Below are 17,610 nucleotides of genomic sequence, written 5' to 3' on the forward strand. Positions count from 1 at the left end.
CATATTTATTCTCATTATATGTAACACTCCTTGTGCAAAGGTATGGAACATTACATTTAAATAGACGGCTCAACACTACTCTATAGCCAAATCTTAACAATGGAATTATCTTGCATCCACTCACCATGTGCAGCAATGGATTTAGGGTCCTTAAGTTCCGGTGTTGGAGGGTTTTTCGTAAGACATTTGAGTTTACCCTTAGCATGTATATGAGCTTAAAGGTTGGGTCCATAATAGAAAATTGGAAACACTACTCAGTTTAATGGTAGTTATTTGGACTTGTAAAACATCAGTTGGAGGTTTCGATTCAGCCATAGGATCAATAATCAGACCCCCAACGGTAGACCATGTGACCAAACAAAGCACAACAGTACCGTATCTCAACTAACAGTAGTAACAGCAATTAAAAAGTTACCAACAGAATTGTATCAAAAGTAGCAACAGTCAAACTAATTTACCGAAGCAGTCCAGAACCTTAAAATCAGTTAAAAGTCTTCCATATAAGCAAACAGACATCAGAAATAAGGCCGAATAATATTGTAGTTTGTAACTAAAATAGCAAAATAACCAAATTTACATGGTCAAGATTTCTCCACAATATTTGACCATGTGCAAGAGACAGTCGCCAACAGTGGGGATGCCTCCAAGGGCCATTACAAATAAATGGGCTATGGGAGTGTGTCCAAAAATAGAAAACAACAAACATACAATGTCTCCAGGAGAGATGAGACTTCAGATTGCACTTTGATAAGTAACCAAATTAGGAAAAAATATCAAAAACAGGATTTCTAACTAAGATTAATAAGGACAGAAATAAATATGAAAAAGAAAAACAAAATAAAATCTTGTAAAACAGATGCCCTGTATATCCTAGAGTAGCTTGCTGTCCAATAACTTCTAAAATATTGAAATAGAAGCCACAAGTTGGGTCTGAGAGACTAAGAAGGGTTGGTCAATAGCCCTATGGACTAGTCCGCCCATCATTGCGATGGACCAGCCCTTTGAGTCCTTCTACTGGAGTAGTACTTGCAGAAGAACCGAGCTACACCATGAGGGGGAGAATTCCATTTGTGTGTACTCATTAAAGAAACACTATATACTAATAAACAAAATAATTGAAGGAAGTTTTAATGTTTACAACAGAAGCTTCAAGAAATTAGACAAACTTCTTAATGAACAGAAAACTGTTTGATATGTTTTCAGTATGTTTTTATTTTTTATTTCTTTTTTATTATTTCATACGTATCTATTTGTTTTAAAAACGTGACTCACCCTGACTAGGTTCAGGGAGAGTCAAGCCACAAAAATGGTCTTCTGTATGTATATATAGGGCAAAATGAGCCTCAAGAATGGCAAAATCTTTCATATGCCTACTCAACTACATAACAGCTGTAATGGTGTGTAGGACTCTAGGCAAACCAAGGCACTGGAAGTGGCCTAGAAGCAAGGCAACCAAGGTTACTGGATGCTCTCGAGAAACCTTGACTACTAATAACTACAAGCATATATAGGCCAGTTCAGTCAACAGACAAACATTAGGGAATATTGGGACATTAATTACATAACAAACTATCAAAAGGGCTTATAGGGATTAATTAGCACCCTAAAATAAGACCAGATCCTTTTCCAGCAATCAGATACTCACTCTTCGATGCCTATACCACCTTGCTCCTTTGCAAAGGAAATTTCAGGAAGATGTTTTTTTTTACCACAGAAGAACCCTCAAATATATCATATACTATCATATACTACTATTATAAAAGCACAAACTCATGGAAGATGTTTATATTTTTTTCTTCCAAGAATACCCCCAAATGTTCATTAAAATGACAATTAATTATGTCCAAATTCGTAAATCAGAACTCTCACTTAATTGTAATTAATTCTCACCATTATTTCTCTTCCTCCGATTTCTCAAAAGGAAAAATATTAATTGCTTGATATTTTCTCTCCTTCCCATTTCTCAGGAAAAAAAATACTAATTACTTGATCTCTTCTCACGATTATTTCTCTCATTCCCATTTCTCAAATAAAATATTAGTTACTTGATATCTGCTGTCCTTTCCATTTCTGAAAATACATAATTACTTGACAGCTTTCCAATGTCTCTCTTTTTTTCTCAAAAAACAAAGCCTCTCTCCAATTAATTATTAATAAATAGAACTCTTTGTATTATTTTTTTCTCCTCATACAAAAGAATTTTGACAAAAATTGCTAATTTCCAAAGTGTCACATAAAACATTCCCTTACACAGCAAGCTAAAGAATATGATTACATCCACAATCTTCCTTCAACTGTAAAAAGGAAAATAAAAAAAGCCCACAAAAGACCAGAAGAAAAAAACCAAACAAATAATTTTATGGTTAATAAAAAAAAACAATTACTAATAATCAAGGTACAATAAATGGAAAATGCAGATTGTTTCAATTTAAAAGATAGAACTGGTCCAAGTTTAGTTTAAAAAATAAACAATATAAAAGTGAACTGCATAGTTCATTTTATGAAATTCATATTCAATTAGATAACCCCAATGTGCATTCCTGCATGTAACCGTACTAATATATTAGTAAGCATCAAATCAGAGTACCTGCAGAAGTTCCTTCTCGCGAGAGGCCTTCCAGTGTCGAAATTGTTCTGCCTCTTGCTTTATCTTGTGCTGCAGTTGAACCTACAATTTCAGAAACAATTATAATGTCAGAGGCAATTGGTAACCCATGAAATATATTTCATGAAAGGAAGGTGATTAAAGACCGTATGCAAATCACACACCTTCTGTGCCTTAATAGACTGTATTTCATCTTGCAACCGCTTTGTTGCTTCATCACTTCGTTGCTTTTGCTTTAAAAGCTGAACCTGATTTTCTTGCTTCTTCTTAAGATCCAAAATCTGAAATAGGCAAAATATAAAAAATATATAGCAAAATTTGAGTAAAATAATGTGAATGACAACATCTAAAAGAATTCATCTTCTGACCTGTGCTTCAAGTGCCTTCAATTTTTGGGTGTGAACATCCTGCATTTTCTGTGTTTGCCCATCTGAATTAGCAGCAAGGCTTTCAACTTCAGCCAACAAACAGTCCCTTTCTTGCTATGGTTGTACAACTATGCATGTCAGTGAACTTCAAAGTCCAAAAGAAAGTCATGAAAGCAAGAAAGAACCCAAAAAAGATAAAAATTGAGACATGTCGTTTCACCTGCACAGTTCTTTTCTCATCTTCAAGTTCTATTATTTTCTTCCCAAAATGTTGCTTTAGTGTTGCAGTATCAACTCCACCAAACAACTTCATCTCTGACTGCATACATTTTAGAGCACTAGTTATGAAATGCCAACATAATTTTGACAGAAAGATAAAAACTACACATGCTCCAAAGTCAACCCCCAAAGAAGAAAAGGGAAGAAAAATATGTATACTGTAAAAGGATCAATTACAAAATTGCTCAGAAAAACTGTAAGTAAATGTAGGATGAACTTTAAGTGCAAATAAATTCAAGGCTCTGGAAATTGGACAGGAAAAATGTCAAACAATCTTTATAAAAATGAGTAAGATGGTAGAAGTAAATGCAACAAAAAGTGGAATTATCTAACCGGTAACCCAGATCTCCTTTACTTGTATCCCTTCTGTTGTAATATATTCCCATCCCATTTCCCTATTATATTTTTCATTGTCAGTTAAAAAAAAACAAAAACAAAAACAAAAACAAAAAACCTAAGACAACTTTTCTTCAAGGTTAAGTGAATCTGATTGCAAATGGTATGATTTGAAACTACAGGTTAAGATCCTTATCTATGCCATTTTCCCAAATGACAACGTTAGGTTTTGCCTATCAGTCTCTCCCACACATAATTGTTGTACCTTAAAAGAACATATTAGCAGAAAATAGTCATTTCCAACAATTTGCTACACGCCTACACCCGAAACAGATAATGAATATAGAATGCTCTCAAAGAAGTCAAAATATGAGGTTATAATATTGCAAAAAAAAATTTTCATTGTTAAGTGCTTCTAGTAGAATGTTTGCAATTTTACAGTGTCTCCCACACATAATTTTCATCACTAACATACATATTACCAGAAAATAGTCATTTCCAACAGTCTGCTACATCCAAAAACAGCAAGTGAATGGAGAATACTCTAAAAAGTAGTTAAGATATGAGCATATAGTGTTAGATATATTTCAAGTTATTCCTCATTGTCCTAGTGTTAATTGCATCTTCAAGAATAATTGCTTATACTTCAGTCTTCCAGCATTACATTAAGAAACAGACCAAATTATGACATTTCACAAAATATGGCTCACAGGTTTATAATCTCAAGATACTGATGCATTTTTCTTGAAAATATAAAAATTAAAAAAGTGCATTCAACATATTCTAAGAGCATGCCTCTTTCTGCTCCAAACGTTTGTTTAACTCATTCAACTCCTTGTCCATGGTATTTTGCAGAAGCGTATGCTCCCACTCTTTCTCAACTTCATCAATTCCCTTGGAATTATCACCTGCTGGAACTGTCATTAATACCATCAATATGAAGAAAACAGACAAACCAAGATTCCCCTTTAGGTGAACCTCAAGCGAGAAATGGAAACAGAAAATAAAGTATCAATAAGAAAAGAACTAGAGAAAGCAAGTCATGATATGCATTTTAGTATAGCTAACTCCATGTGAAAAAGAAATACACAAACACCTGGAAATCCTGAATTGAGAAAAGTGAGTTACCTGTTAGCATTTCACCCATTTGATAATCATAGGACTCCATATTCTGCAGACCCCTCTTCAGCCCTTCACCTTTCAATGAAAAAGTCGATCCATCCTGATAATTTGAAGACTGAATCAGATTTCTCATATAAAATCCAGTAACAATAGAATTAAATTGATGCTTTTGATGTAACGAAGTCTACTCTTATTGCAAAAATAATTTTAATTAAAAAGGAAGGAAAAAAGCTTGTGCTAAGTCAAAGTGTTAAGGAACCAGGAAAAAGAAAAAGTATTAAACATAGAGTCAAAAGAAAAAGTATTAAACATAGAGTCAAAAGAAAAAGGTGATTGGTGAGTCATGAGTACTCATCAACATACTTCAGAATTTGCTTCACATTGCATTATAGTACCACATCTACTACGGTGTTCATGAAGCTCCCTAGAGAGATCTTCATTAGTAGCCTCAAGCCAAGCAATCCTTTCTTTGAGAACCTAGACAAGCAAACATATTAAAGATGAATTTTTATCTCCCATCAGAAAAGAGTAAGGACAAAAGAAGAGGGGGGAAGGAAGATAATCAACAATCACATAAACATATACCTGGACTTCATCAGATGAAACTCCTCCCCCACGTACACAATGTAGCTCAGCCTGTAAGCATTCTAGTTGTTGTCTCATCCTCAGCATCTCACTGGAAACTGGATCTCTGTTAACCTGAACCAAAAAAATAAGAAATAACTCAAGGAATATGCCAATCGCATACTGAAGAGCATATGTAAAGATATTTTATTCCCAGAACCACAAAATGGGAAGACAAGATAAAATCCAATGCTAACAAATAGTGAACTGAGAAACTTACAATGGGCTTATTCTGAATATTGCGAGCACGGTTTGCATATTTGAGTGTGTTAAGAGTTTCTTCAGCATTAATGTCCGCAGGACTGATGCAGGCTGGAAGAAGGCAGCATTTTGGTGTTAGCGAAGGTAGCACAAAAAATATCAGTATCTTCACATATCAGGAATCTCATATTTACATGCACATATGTACTGAGTCAGCTTAGTATACAACAGGTACTCCAAAGGCCACTATACCATAGTGAGATGCAAAAACTAGAACTCTTACGGACTATTCGAAAAATTATAGATTCTAAAACATGTCCGAAAAGCATATTCAACAAAGAATGTGATAGACCATTCAACCAGTCACTGGGAAAAGGAAAAAAAAATCAGAAAGGATAACCCCTTTTTGATATCCAGAATCACTTCCATATAAATTCTAGATGAATACAAATGAGGATGGGCAAATTCCATGGCTAAAACCCTCCAAATTAAATGCCTTGAAGGTGTGCAACTAATTCACTAAAGAGATTCTAGCAAAATAGAAGTACAAGTATCAGAAGCAATTTCAGCATTGTAACTGGAAAAAAGGCAGTTATCTTGTTAACTCATTCAGGGTTGAGAAACAAGATGGTGAATATCGAACAAGAGGACCGAGATGCCAAATGGGCACTGATATAGGTCTATGGTAACACGAAAGCTTTCTGTCTGGTTTTTTATGCTGTCATGCTGTGTACCAGCTTATTTAAGTAATCATATACAACCATATTCACAAAGAATACTATTCGAATGTCTCTGATTACAGAACTTTCTTCAACATACTATTAATATATCTTTAGTTAATACCAACCATAACCCCAAAAACTAAGAGAATGGAGAGGCTAGGAGTAGTAATGAATGTTATCTTCCAGGAAGAAGGATTGTCTATATTGATATCAGAAAAATTAACCAAAATCAAGAGCTCCTTAGTCTCACCACAATCAGCTTCTTGATTCTCCTGGGTGGATTTCCAAAACCTCTGATTTCCTGAGCATAAGAGACCTTTTAATTATATTTGCTTCTATGTTAGTGGGTTTTGTCAGATTCTGAAGTGAAACATCATGAATGCATTGCTTTAGTCCAGCAGTATATCCTCTCAGCTCCTCTGTCAGTGAGGTCTTGTGATATTTGTTAGATGAAATCATGAAATGAATGTGAGAGCTGCCCTTTGAAAATAAACCATCATTTCAATGGCTTCTGCATGACTCCTTGATTTATGTCTGCTGCCTTGCTAATTCTCTGCTCAGTCGTTTGATTTTGGATAGAATTTGAACTGAACAAGTATGAAGATTTTTTCCTTTTCCTTTCCGATACCAATTTATGCATTTTAAGAACAATCTAAATTCGTTCCTTTCAGTTCCTATCATAAGAAGACACTGGAAAATGTAGCTGTATTTAATAAAGATTCAAAGCTTAAGTGCGTATATACATACATAATGTGGATCCTTTAGCTGAGGTTAACTGATTTTCTCATCCACATTTGGACTGATCACAACACAGAAACTTAAGTTCTCCTTCTTCACATGAACTGAAACATTTATCAGTTTAAACTTAAGTTACCGTTGACTAATCAGATTACATTCACATGAACTGTATCATTAATCTTTCTCTCCATGAATTCTAATCCTGTATTCCAATCTTCCAGGATGCACTATTCCTTCACCGCCTTCCTCACAAAGCTGGCCTGAAGTAAGAGCACTAAATTCAACCAACTCAACACAGAAATCAAGCTCATCACACTAGAAATCTTCAAGAGCAGAACCCTACATTAACTCAATATCTCTTCTTTCTCTTCTTCTTTGTCCATTTGAGAGTGCATGTTGGTGAAAACCATCTCACAACCGTAAAGGGTTGGATGAAAAATGGGTTCTTTGTAACCCAGTTTTTTAGGCTGAGAATTCTACAGTTGCCTTGATGTTAGCCAGACAGATCTCACATGTCCAGTTATCATCTCTAACACAGCCAGAAAATAGCACTTGTCATAGGTCTCTGGTCAATCTCATCCAGTGTTCCTTAGTTTTATTGCAGAAGAAGATGCCGCAGGAGATTTCATTCATGGGCTTCTTCATCTTCCTATCAGATTGGCTGAAGCACAAGAAGGAAGATGATGAACTGGACAGTTATTTTGAAGGTTTTAGGTAATGGGCAACAGGGTAATGTCACATTGGGCTTAGTGTACTTCTGGAAATACAAAATACAAAATGGTGACTAAACAGAAAGAACCAACAGAATGGACTGTGGTGTAATTTAGCACATGTTCATGGGATATGCATGCCATATTTGCATTTTCCTGGGGTATTTGTGCTTTAGGGCAAAGTTTTTGGGCTGCCTTAGTGATGCAGAATTGGCAGTAGATACAAAAGAGAGAAAAGCCCAAAGCTCAAGCCCATTAAAACCTAAGGACATGATCCAAAACAGCCCATGGCTTGCATGGGCTAGTACTATTGGAGTGGGTTAAAATGAGCCCATGGTTTCATGGGCTTGGATTACTTTAGTGGGAGAAGACCAGCCCACATATTTTGAACTAAGCCAAAGTCTAGCTTTGAAAAGTCAATAAAAGGAGCTAGTAGTGGGGTGTAGTAGGTGGATGTTTCCATTATTGTTTTGACTAGTGGTGTTGTGTAGTTGAGTTATTAATAGGTAGGTGGTGTTAGCTAGTGGTTGGATGTTACTATTAGTGTTTATGTCTCTTTAGAATGCTATATAAAGAGACTTATGTAAGTGGTGAAAAAACAACTTGTGAAATGAAATCAAATTGCTTGCTAGCATTCCTCCTCTTGGAGAACCCTTGTGTTTGATCAAGGTAGATTGGTGTTCAATCCAATCGATCCACCTTGCGGTGAGAAGCCCAGGTGTTAAGACTCCTTGTGTTTGATCAAAGAAGGTTGGTGTTTGATCCAATCGATCCACCTTGCGGTGAGAAGCCCGGGTGTTACATGTTACTTTGTTGTCCTTATTGTTCTCTTAATTCTCTTATATTGTTCCATCCATTCTTCTTTATAGCATACTGCTGTTTTGAAGACCTACTAGTCCTTGTTCTTAAACCAATATCCTTGTTCTACCACTTCGATTTTCAGCCTTCCATTATATCTGAATTTTATCTATCTTAAGTCTATCAAATCTGAAGTTGATTCCCTGTGAAAGGTCCTATTTGGCTACTGTTTTGATCATTCAAATTCGGTATCTACATTACTTAGATATTAACTCATATTTTTCTTGACAAATCATATTTGATTGAAAATAATAAAAAACTAATTCCAGTAAGTATGCAAACATATCCAATATTAGTATTTATCCCATCATATTAGAATGGCTACATAGAAGCATGTTTAAAGATCTACGCCATTATGTATATAAAAGCACTATTCACGTAGAATTTAGTGGAAGTTAAACTCCCTTTTAAAGTGCTTTAACTGACAATAGAAGGTATGATCCTCTTTCAATTTTTTAGCTGACGTGCTAAGAGTTAAATTAGCACAAAAGGAGTCCTGGAATTTTCCGATGAGGTCCAAATTGCTAGAAGATGTGAGCAATTTTAGATTTCTAGTCATTTATATTCTTTTTAAAGTTCAAGGTACAAGTCCCAATAGCTGTTTTTGTCACACACCAAGAACAGTAGATTAGTAGAAAGTCTCCTCAATTTCCACTACATATAGTTTGTTGAGTAGAAGGAACGGATCACCATATGCAAATTCCATTGAGTAATATGCCTTCACAACCATATCAAAGACTACTACGAAGGATGAGCTAAGGAATGAGCATATTAGAGCTAGATCAGGAGTAGCTCCGGTAAATAAGCTATGAGAAAGTCGACAGTGGTGGCACGACCACGTTCAACGGACGCCCTTACAGGCCCCAGTACAGAGAAGTGATTTAATTCAAATTGAAGGAATTAGAAGAGCTAGGGGCAGACCTAAAATAACCTCAAGAGGAGTGGTGAGAAAGGACATGCATAGCTTAGGCCTTATATCTAGTATGGCCTCACCTAGAGCTGGTTGGAAGGCAAGGATCCATGTATCGAACCCCATTTAGTTGGGACAAGGCTTGTTTTTCTTGCTCTTTTCAAAATACATCTCAAAGCCATCTATTAGCTCATGCTTATAGCCATTTCAACCATGTTTAACCAACACGATATAACCACTTAATATGCTTAGAGTTCCTTGGGAAACCACACACCCCCCCCCCCCCAAAAAAAAAAAAAAAAAAAAAAAAAGGGGAAGAAGAAACTGTCAAATGGCTTAAACTGCTTCTTAAAGATGCACCACATAGCCATATTTGAAAATGTTAATCTCCATGCGCTAGAAGAAAAAATTGCTGTAGGACAAGCAACACATTACCTATCATAACAGTTCTGCTATTTCCACCAAGTGAATCCTGCCAAGGCAAATAGGTGAACTTAGATTAAGTTTACTAAAAAGGCCCCCACTCATGGCACCCTCAACACAAGAAGGGCCTAATTGTAGCATACGAGGCCAGAAACCGTGAAATAAAATAAGCCACAAGTACTCTCCTGCTGAAACAAATGTGCTTCATCCTAAGAATTTACTTTTGCAGGGGTGCACTGTGAGAGGAATATTGACAAGATTACCTATATTATAATGTTGTCTCAAACCATTTAAATATTAGTGTCAAACCAAACCTGCAAAAGCCGAGTAAGTTTACTGTCCCGATAAGGAACATGCATGCCTTCTTTCCTTTTTTTCTCATCTCCAAGGGCACTTATTACGTTACCGAGTGCAAGAAGGCCCTTGTTAATGTGAACCCCTGTTTAAAAGAAAGAAGAAACAACATAAGATTTACATTGAGGATGAAAGGTTCATCTAAATTATTAAAATAAACACGCAATCAACCTACCTTCCTTAAAACGAAGTCCATCAGAACCTGTCCTCTTAGCACGTTCTGATCCAGCAAGATCTACCAAATGGAGCTTCGCACATAGATAATCTTCATTCATGTCCTCATTTTGACAGTTATTACCAGGGGAAACTGGGCATACTTTACGCATCTGCTCCAATGTGATGGTGAAGATGGCATGCGAACGACTTTTATAAAGATTGGAAGTATTAAAAAGAAAATAAGTTTGATATATAACCCATGGTAGCTGCTGAAGAATAAGTAATAATACAATTAATCAGAAACGAGTAATAATTTAGCTACGGCATGACCATTGTTTGAAATCTCATAACATATCACAGAGATTTCATGAGATATCAAATATCTCATACCCAGTGAGACGAGACGTGGGGTCGGAATGAAAAGTGACCAAATGTCAGCCCAAATCTTGCGATATTCTGAGATTCCAATCAAAAAACTCGAAGGGTCTAAGTGTAAGAAAAGCTTATTTAAACCAAGTATTGTCGAAATCTCGACCAAGCCCCCCAATTCTGCGAGATATCCACAGGAAAACCGAGTTTTAAGCCATTTCCACCATGTTGAGCAAGATAAACTTCAAATCAGGGAAACTCGAAACTCAACAATCAGACATGGGATTCTTATGTGTCACGATTACAGCGCAATGCACACCGAGTCCGGCAGACTTATAGTGGGACCAAGGCCAACAGAGCAGCTTCCATCAGTCTTCGAGTTTAGATGAATTTCTTTGGCTGTGTATTTCTTATGAATTGGTGGTTTGTATTTGATATTTGACTACTCCTGTGTATATTTTAGTTATGTGGTATGCACATTTTAATGTAGGTTTAGTGTCTTACTTGATTATCAATTAAAGTTGTGTATCATTTATGTCAATTTATACTTCATTAGATTTCTGAAAATTCAACATTTAGTTTTGTCCACATACAACCAAGGATGTGCGACTCCAAAAGACCAATGTATCTTGTTTTGTAGTCTAATTAACCATGGATGTGTTTATAGGCCTTAAAATTGGCTACCCAAACCAAACTTAGAAAATCCATAAAACCTACTGAAACATACCACCAACACCTGGCAGATCTTGTACCAGGTATTGACAAGATTTTGGTGGAAATCTCAAAACCTCAGACTGAACCAACAGCAAGAATGGTATGGAAGCACCCTCCAATCTTTCCCAGACTCACAAATACCACCAGGTTCTGTTTTGCTTCTCTATTTCATCTAAACTGCCATGTTGTGAGTTGATATGTTGAATGGGGGTTATTAGTCGATGAACCAATGAGTTACTTATTGGTTGTTATGGAATCAGGCTAAGGTGCAAAAGGTGCATCTGATCTGAGTATCTTCAAGAAATAATTATCTTTCTGTTGGATATTTTCTGGTGCCGCCTACTCCCCATTTGCTCAAGGCATCACTTCGATTTGCTTAGTATGTGCATGTGTGTGTATATGATATATATGTCACGACTGATTCTGAGGTCAGTGGACCTGTAGAAGAAGCAACGAGGGGTTTGGGTGACACCAACCATGGTAAGACTCTCTTGGAGAAACCCCAATACCCAAATTCTCTTGTGAAGTTGGAAGATACAACTATTGGGCCACTCTGCGAAAGTTGTAATTGCAAAATGGAGCAAAACTAGGGACATTTCTAGTTCTACTCAGCCCCTTTTGACTATTCCCACATACCTGAGATGGGAAAACCAAGAACATTACTAGTTCTATTCAAGCCTTGTTTTCTGCCACATACATCTGCTCTTTAGTTCAATTTATATCTAGGGACTATATTGTAAACCCCTCTCTTCACAGGTGAGACATCAAAGGGCCTCTCTACATCCTCCTCTGTCAAGTTAGCTTTTATCAAAATTCTCTAGGAAATTCAGTGCACCTGCAAACGAAGGCTCAAGAAACCATGAAAGCAATATAATAGCTTTGTTAACCATAGTAGCATAGCAGATTAGCCTATGACAGAGTGAATCTTATTCTTGCTACTGAACCTATGAAGGTTCCTCAAGTGCTTCTGAAGCTAATAGAAGGTGAAAATTCGATGGCGTTATTGCTAATAACTCAGAAATCCTCTTCAATTAGTTTCCCTAACTCCAGGATGAGGGATCTTAACCTTCTTCTTGGAATTAATGGCAATCTATATCTAGCAAGTGGCAACTGGTTTAACTTAGCTAAGAGATTGAGAATGATTCTTAGTCATTATCTTGCTACATAAACTGGATTGTGTTGATCTAGAGTGTTAAGTTCATTCTTCACTGGTAAATAAATTGTTTTTAAGCAAAAGATAAGGTTTTTTAGTAAGGTTGGGGTGCACTAAGCATATTACATTGATGAAGCCTTTTGAAGCATGGAGCATGAAGGGAACCTTTAGTGAGGATATCAGACCCAGGCAGATATAAAGATTATTTCGCAAGTACTGGTGAACTATGGAATAAACAAGATCCATCAAAAGCAAGATGCTTTCTTACATGCAGTTCATGAATGAAAATATAAAAGATTAACTTCACAATTCCCAATTAAAAAAATAAATTATACAGCAATCCCCCCACCCCAACACGAGAGGAAAAACAACAAACTCAGCTTCATCCCAACTTAATGGGGTTGACTACAAGGATCCAAATGCAAGAAAGTAGGAAAAACAGAGATGTAATTGAAAAGTTGGGAAAGGAGATGAGAAATGAGAGAAGAGAGAGAGAGAGAGAGAGAAAGAAAAGGAAATGAAAGATGGGAAATTGAAAAATAAAAGATGAATTATAGTAAGAGGATAGGCATGGATCCTTGCCCCCCATAGGCTCAGTCCAAGGTCATGCTTGGAATATTTTCTTCCTCACCAGTTTTCCTATGGTCTTCTTACGAGAGAAAACATTCACAGAAATAATTTTACAATCTAAAAGTTGCATGGTAGGATGTTAACCTGGACTGGTTGTTCATGTTTGTACTCCCAGTTGCCCTGCCTAATGATCCTTGTTCCAAACAAGCAGCCATTTCTTTTAGTGAACAAACAGCAACTTCAGTTGATCCAGCAAGCGTTATAACTCCGTTTGATGTTTCACGAATTTGTATTGGTGGTTTCCCTGGGACTGTAACCTTTGAAGCATGTCCATTAGGCGAATCTGATTTCACAGCAGACGTTTGATCCAACAAGTCCAGCACTTCTTCTTTTAGAATCTTCACATTCAAACCCTTAGGTTACATTCTCACTATGAAGGAGGAAAACACAGTACATAATCATAGAATAGACCTTTTAAAAAGTGCAACCACATAACTAAAGGAGGAAAATACAGTACATAATCATAGAATAGACCTTCCATTACCCAACAAAAAAAAGAAAAGGAATAGACCTTTCAAAAAGTGCAACCACATAACTGCAAAAATTATTGAACAAAAATGTTAACTAGCAAAAATTAATTTATATAAGGAGTTTTTCATAGAAAAAATATAATTTGAGAAGTTGTCACAGAAAATGGGAAATAAAACCATGCAACAGTATTTGGGACAATGCAACAAATCTAGACAAAAGAAATATCCAAAACAGTGAAGTGCTGCTACTTAACGAATCATCAAGCAGAAAAAACATATATATATATATATCTTACACAGTGAGTAAGTTGGAGCATTTTCCCCAAAAAAGAAAGAGCAAGTGGAGCATCTCACATTTTTGTGACATTTATATCTGCTTAAAAGGAAATTAAATTGTTGGGAAATCAAATTTTGCAGTCAATTAGGGTCATTTGGTCACCCTCTGCAACGTTTTTCTACCCCTTTATGATACAAGAAAAACACAGAAAAGTTGCAGCATGTCAATGCAAGCAGGAAGCATAAACTTCTATATTTACTTGAGCAGTATACGTTCTTTGGTCTAGATAATGATCCATGCATCACAAGATAGTTCTCGCCATGGGATAATTATTTTATACATTTTACAATCTACTTATCAGTTAATATATTTGCTGACTACAGATTTTCCCATTCTTGATTAAAGTTGGAATTTAGGAGTACTAGGTGCAATATATAGGCAAGCATAACTACATGAAAGAAAACCTATGCAAACAGATATCAGAATTGAAAAGATAAGAACCCCAAACCTATGCAAAGAGATATCAGAATTGAAAAGATAAGAACCTCAATGAAGGAAACGTGCAATTGGAATTCAGTATGATGCTTCAAACTTTCAATCTTGCTGAAAAGGGCATTCATAACCTTAGGAACTAGTCCAGTTTGGCAACCATCTCTTAAACCAGTGCCCATGGTATATGTTTTTCCAGAACCCGTCTGCAAAAAGTTGAAATGTCAAAAGAATATATATGACTGACTCACCCCCATCCCGCTTGATTCATTTTCAGAGAGGGGAAAATTTTCACTCTTTACCTGCCCATAGGCAAGAACAGTAGCATTATATCCTTGGAACAAACCATCAACAAGTGGAGAAACACATTCCTCAAACATTGCTGATGAGGGAGATCCACTGCTACCATAGACATGATCAAAAGTGAAGGAATGTGTTCCAATTTGTACCTGTACCATTCATAACCACCGAGAAAAATTCACTAAGTATGACATATCCATATATGCTTCGAAAGCACGTAAAATGCAATAAAAATATCAGGCAAGTGAAAGATAAATCTTTTACTTTTAAGAATACAGAGAGGTGGCTATGAAAATTTTCTACTAATGCTTACTTGAATATCATAGAGCATCTTTCATACAAATGATTGGTTTAACAAGGTTTCAACAAATATCTCTAGGATTATCCCTCTAGCCTCGATCAATTTTCGATTTTCAGGCTTCTTAATAAATTTGAATTTTGAAAATACAACACAGAAACAGTTCCCGAGAATCCAATTACCACCTAGATAATCTCGTTGCCCAATTGATCAAGGGCATCACCAGTATGAAAAGATTAAATAGTGTTATTACTCTTACAGATTTCATTTTAGATGCAAACCCCATCCAATCCATCCCCAATTCCTAAAGTGTGAAATTTTGGTTGTTATACCAGGGTATTACCCCTTTTAATGTAATACTAGTTGAGTGTTCAAATCAGTAACCAAAATGAAATCTTTCAATCAAAGGAAGGTTCAGACTAAGGAGATACAAGATAAGGAAATTGAATAGGGTTACAAAGAGGTCAAGTGCAACAACTAGAGGACACAAAGTTTGCTGAAAGTTTCAGCGTAGGGGTATACCAGTAATTTGAGGGACTGAAATTAAGGTTTAAAGGTAGAAAAAGAATTGGACTCCACTCATATATTAAACCACAAGGTGTCAATTAAATCAGACGCCACTCCTTTTTCCTTGATCAATACACAATGCTTCTCAACAGCTAACAACAGTTGCAGCAGTAAAGCTTGAAATTTTTAAATCTAGGCGGAAAAATTTAATCCTCACGAATGATTAAGGCCAAAAGACGACTTCGAGTTGGATAGGGACATGCCCCAACTGACTCAATTACAATGCAGAATCACTCCAAATCTAGCTAAGTCAACTCAAGTGATGTAGACCCACTCTCTTCGTTGCTAATTAAGAATCTAAAAATAAATACAACTAAAACTAAAGCAACATTGGATCATAATCCAGGCTATCATTCAATTAAGCAAACAAAAGACTGGAAAATAAATAAATAAAGTAAGAATGCAACAAAACAAAAGCCAAAACACCAACACGAAGAGGCCATGTTTTGGCTTCCTGTTGGCATTCTTTATATGGTTCTATGTCTTTAGATATACAACAGCTCTCCACAGTTTGAGAACACTTATAACACAAATATCAATCAGGAAGGCGCTTCTTGAAGGCATCAGCAAAAGCAAAGTACTGTCATACTGTGGACAACCCTTCCATTTTTCAAGAAATGCATGGTATCCAATGCCATGAGTGGTTCTCTAAGTGTCATCCACAACATCCTCAATGGTTTCATCAGCAGGTAGCTAGACTTGGAACAGCCTCAAATGTGTTCTATATCCCCACCGCTGAGTGATGTACCACAAAAAGATGTAAGTCAGACACACTGAAGATGCTGCTTAGGGTTATAGCAGACATAGCTGTCACAACATCCAGGCAAATGAGCGGTGTCAAAGCCAGACCAGCAAAGAAAGTGAGAGAAATATGCCAGGAAGCCTAGGCAATGCCTTGACAACTATGAGTTAGGTACTTAACTAATGCAACAAAAGTTCCAAAGCTGATGGAACGAGTAGCATCAAGCCCTTTGACCTATCCCACACTAGGCTGGCCCAATCTAGCTCCCATACGCCCGAGTGGGCCCCATTAGGCATACAACATACCACCACACTTCAATAGTCGTCATCCTTGACAATTCTCACTGTAGGCAGCTCACACTCTAGCACTAGGTAGCCCTCTCCAAGCAGGTGCACTCTGCTCCCTCAATTTTTTTGGGCCGACAGGTAGAGAGAAACAGAGAGAGAGAGAGAGAGACTTATATGGTTGGACTTCTTCCCCTTCTTCATGACTGATTCTTTTGAGATTCTCCTTTCTTCCCCCTGTCTTCTTTAACCTTATTTCTTCTCTATTTTGTCCCCCATTAGCACTTCAGCACTTTCTAGGGACACATCTAGTCATCTTCTTTCAATGGAGCTCAATGCTTACACCATGGTTGCACTTCTTCCCCTCCTTCAAGACTGATTCTTCTGAGATTTTCCCTTCTTCCCCTGTCTTCTTTAACCTTCTTTCTTCTCTATTTTGTCCCCCATTAACACTTCAACACCGTTGTTGCTCAAGTAGCCGTTGCAACCGCTATTGCTCATCTCCCTTTACCCTCTATTGGTTTCAAGGAAAACTCCTATTCTCCTATTTCAGCGTCTTCTTCATCAACTTTTGCTCAGTATGCTACCATCGTCACTCAAGCTAATCCCTCTTCTTCATCTTTAGCGATTTATGATTCCTGCTCGCCGCCGGTAGCTAGTTCTAACCAGAGAAGTAGATCTCGGTCAAAACTTGCACCGATTGTGACAAATCCCTGCACAGCTCCCCTCTTCGAGGATCTCTATCAGATTTCTGCACTTGAAGCCACTGCTTCCCCTGTCGATGCTTGGAATGTTGTGCCTTCATCGGCAGTAGATGGTCCTCCCTTTCAGGAGGCGTCGCCTCTTTCCCTTGACCCTCAAGCTCTGATTTCCCTCTTCCGTGAAATCTCCTATTATGAGCTCTCTGTCAA

General features: G+C 36.8%; 1 protein-coding gene across 4 annotated transcripts in view; it reads right to left on the reverse strand.

Annotated features, from left to right (window-relative positions):
* The window catches only part of LOC149016251 (kinesin-like protein KIN-4A), a 33,865-nt gene that overhangs the window by 11,648 nt on the left and 4,607 nt on the right, over positions 1–17,610 (reverse strand). For 2 of the 4 annotated variants that reach the window (XM_089157382.1, XM_089157380.1), the window contains exons 2-16: positions 14,811–14,957; positions 14,565–14,714; positions 13,357–13,610; positions 10,426–10,613; positions 10,211–10,335; positions 9,909–9,945; positions 5,555–5,646; positions 5,296–5,409; positions 5,074–5,187; positions 4,717–4,810; positions 4,384–4,505; positions 3,194–3,292; positions 2,974–3,087; positions 2,770–2,886; positions 2,588–2,668 (exon numbers count right to left, since the gene is read on the reverse strand). In XM_089157382.1, the coding sequence (XP_089013508.1) occupies positions 2,588–2,668; positions 2,770–2,886; positions 2,974–3,087; positions 3,194–3,292; positions 4,384–4,505; positions 4,717–4,810; positions 5,074–5,187; positions 5,296–5,409; positions 5,555–5,646; positions 9,909–9,945; positions 10,211–10,335; positions 10,426–10,613; positions 13,357–13,610; positions 14,565–14,714; positions 14,811–14,957 (1,848 nt within the window). Of the gene's footprint in view, positions 1–2,587; positions 2,669–2,769; positions 2,887–2,973; positions 3,088–3,193; positions 3,293–4,383; positions 4,506–4,716; positions 4,811–5,073; positions 5,188–5,295; positions 5,410–5,554; positions 5,647–9,908; positions 9,946–10,210; positions 10,336–10,425; positions 10,614–13,356; positions 13,611–14,564; positions 14,715–14,810; positions 14,958–17,610 lie in introns of those variants that run through there. The other 2 variants (XM_089157381.1, XM_089157383.1) reach the window with 2 other exon arrangements.

The sequence above is a fragment of the Hakea prostrata genome, chromosome 5 (genome assembly GCF_041222555.1).
Source record: "Hakea prostrata isolate BN-2017 chromosome 5, UWA_Hpros_2, whole genome shotgun sequence".
Classification (NCBI taxonomy): Eukaryota; Viridiplantae; Streptophyta; class Magnoliopsida; order Proteales; family Proteaceae; genus Hakea; species Hakea prostrata.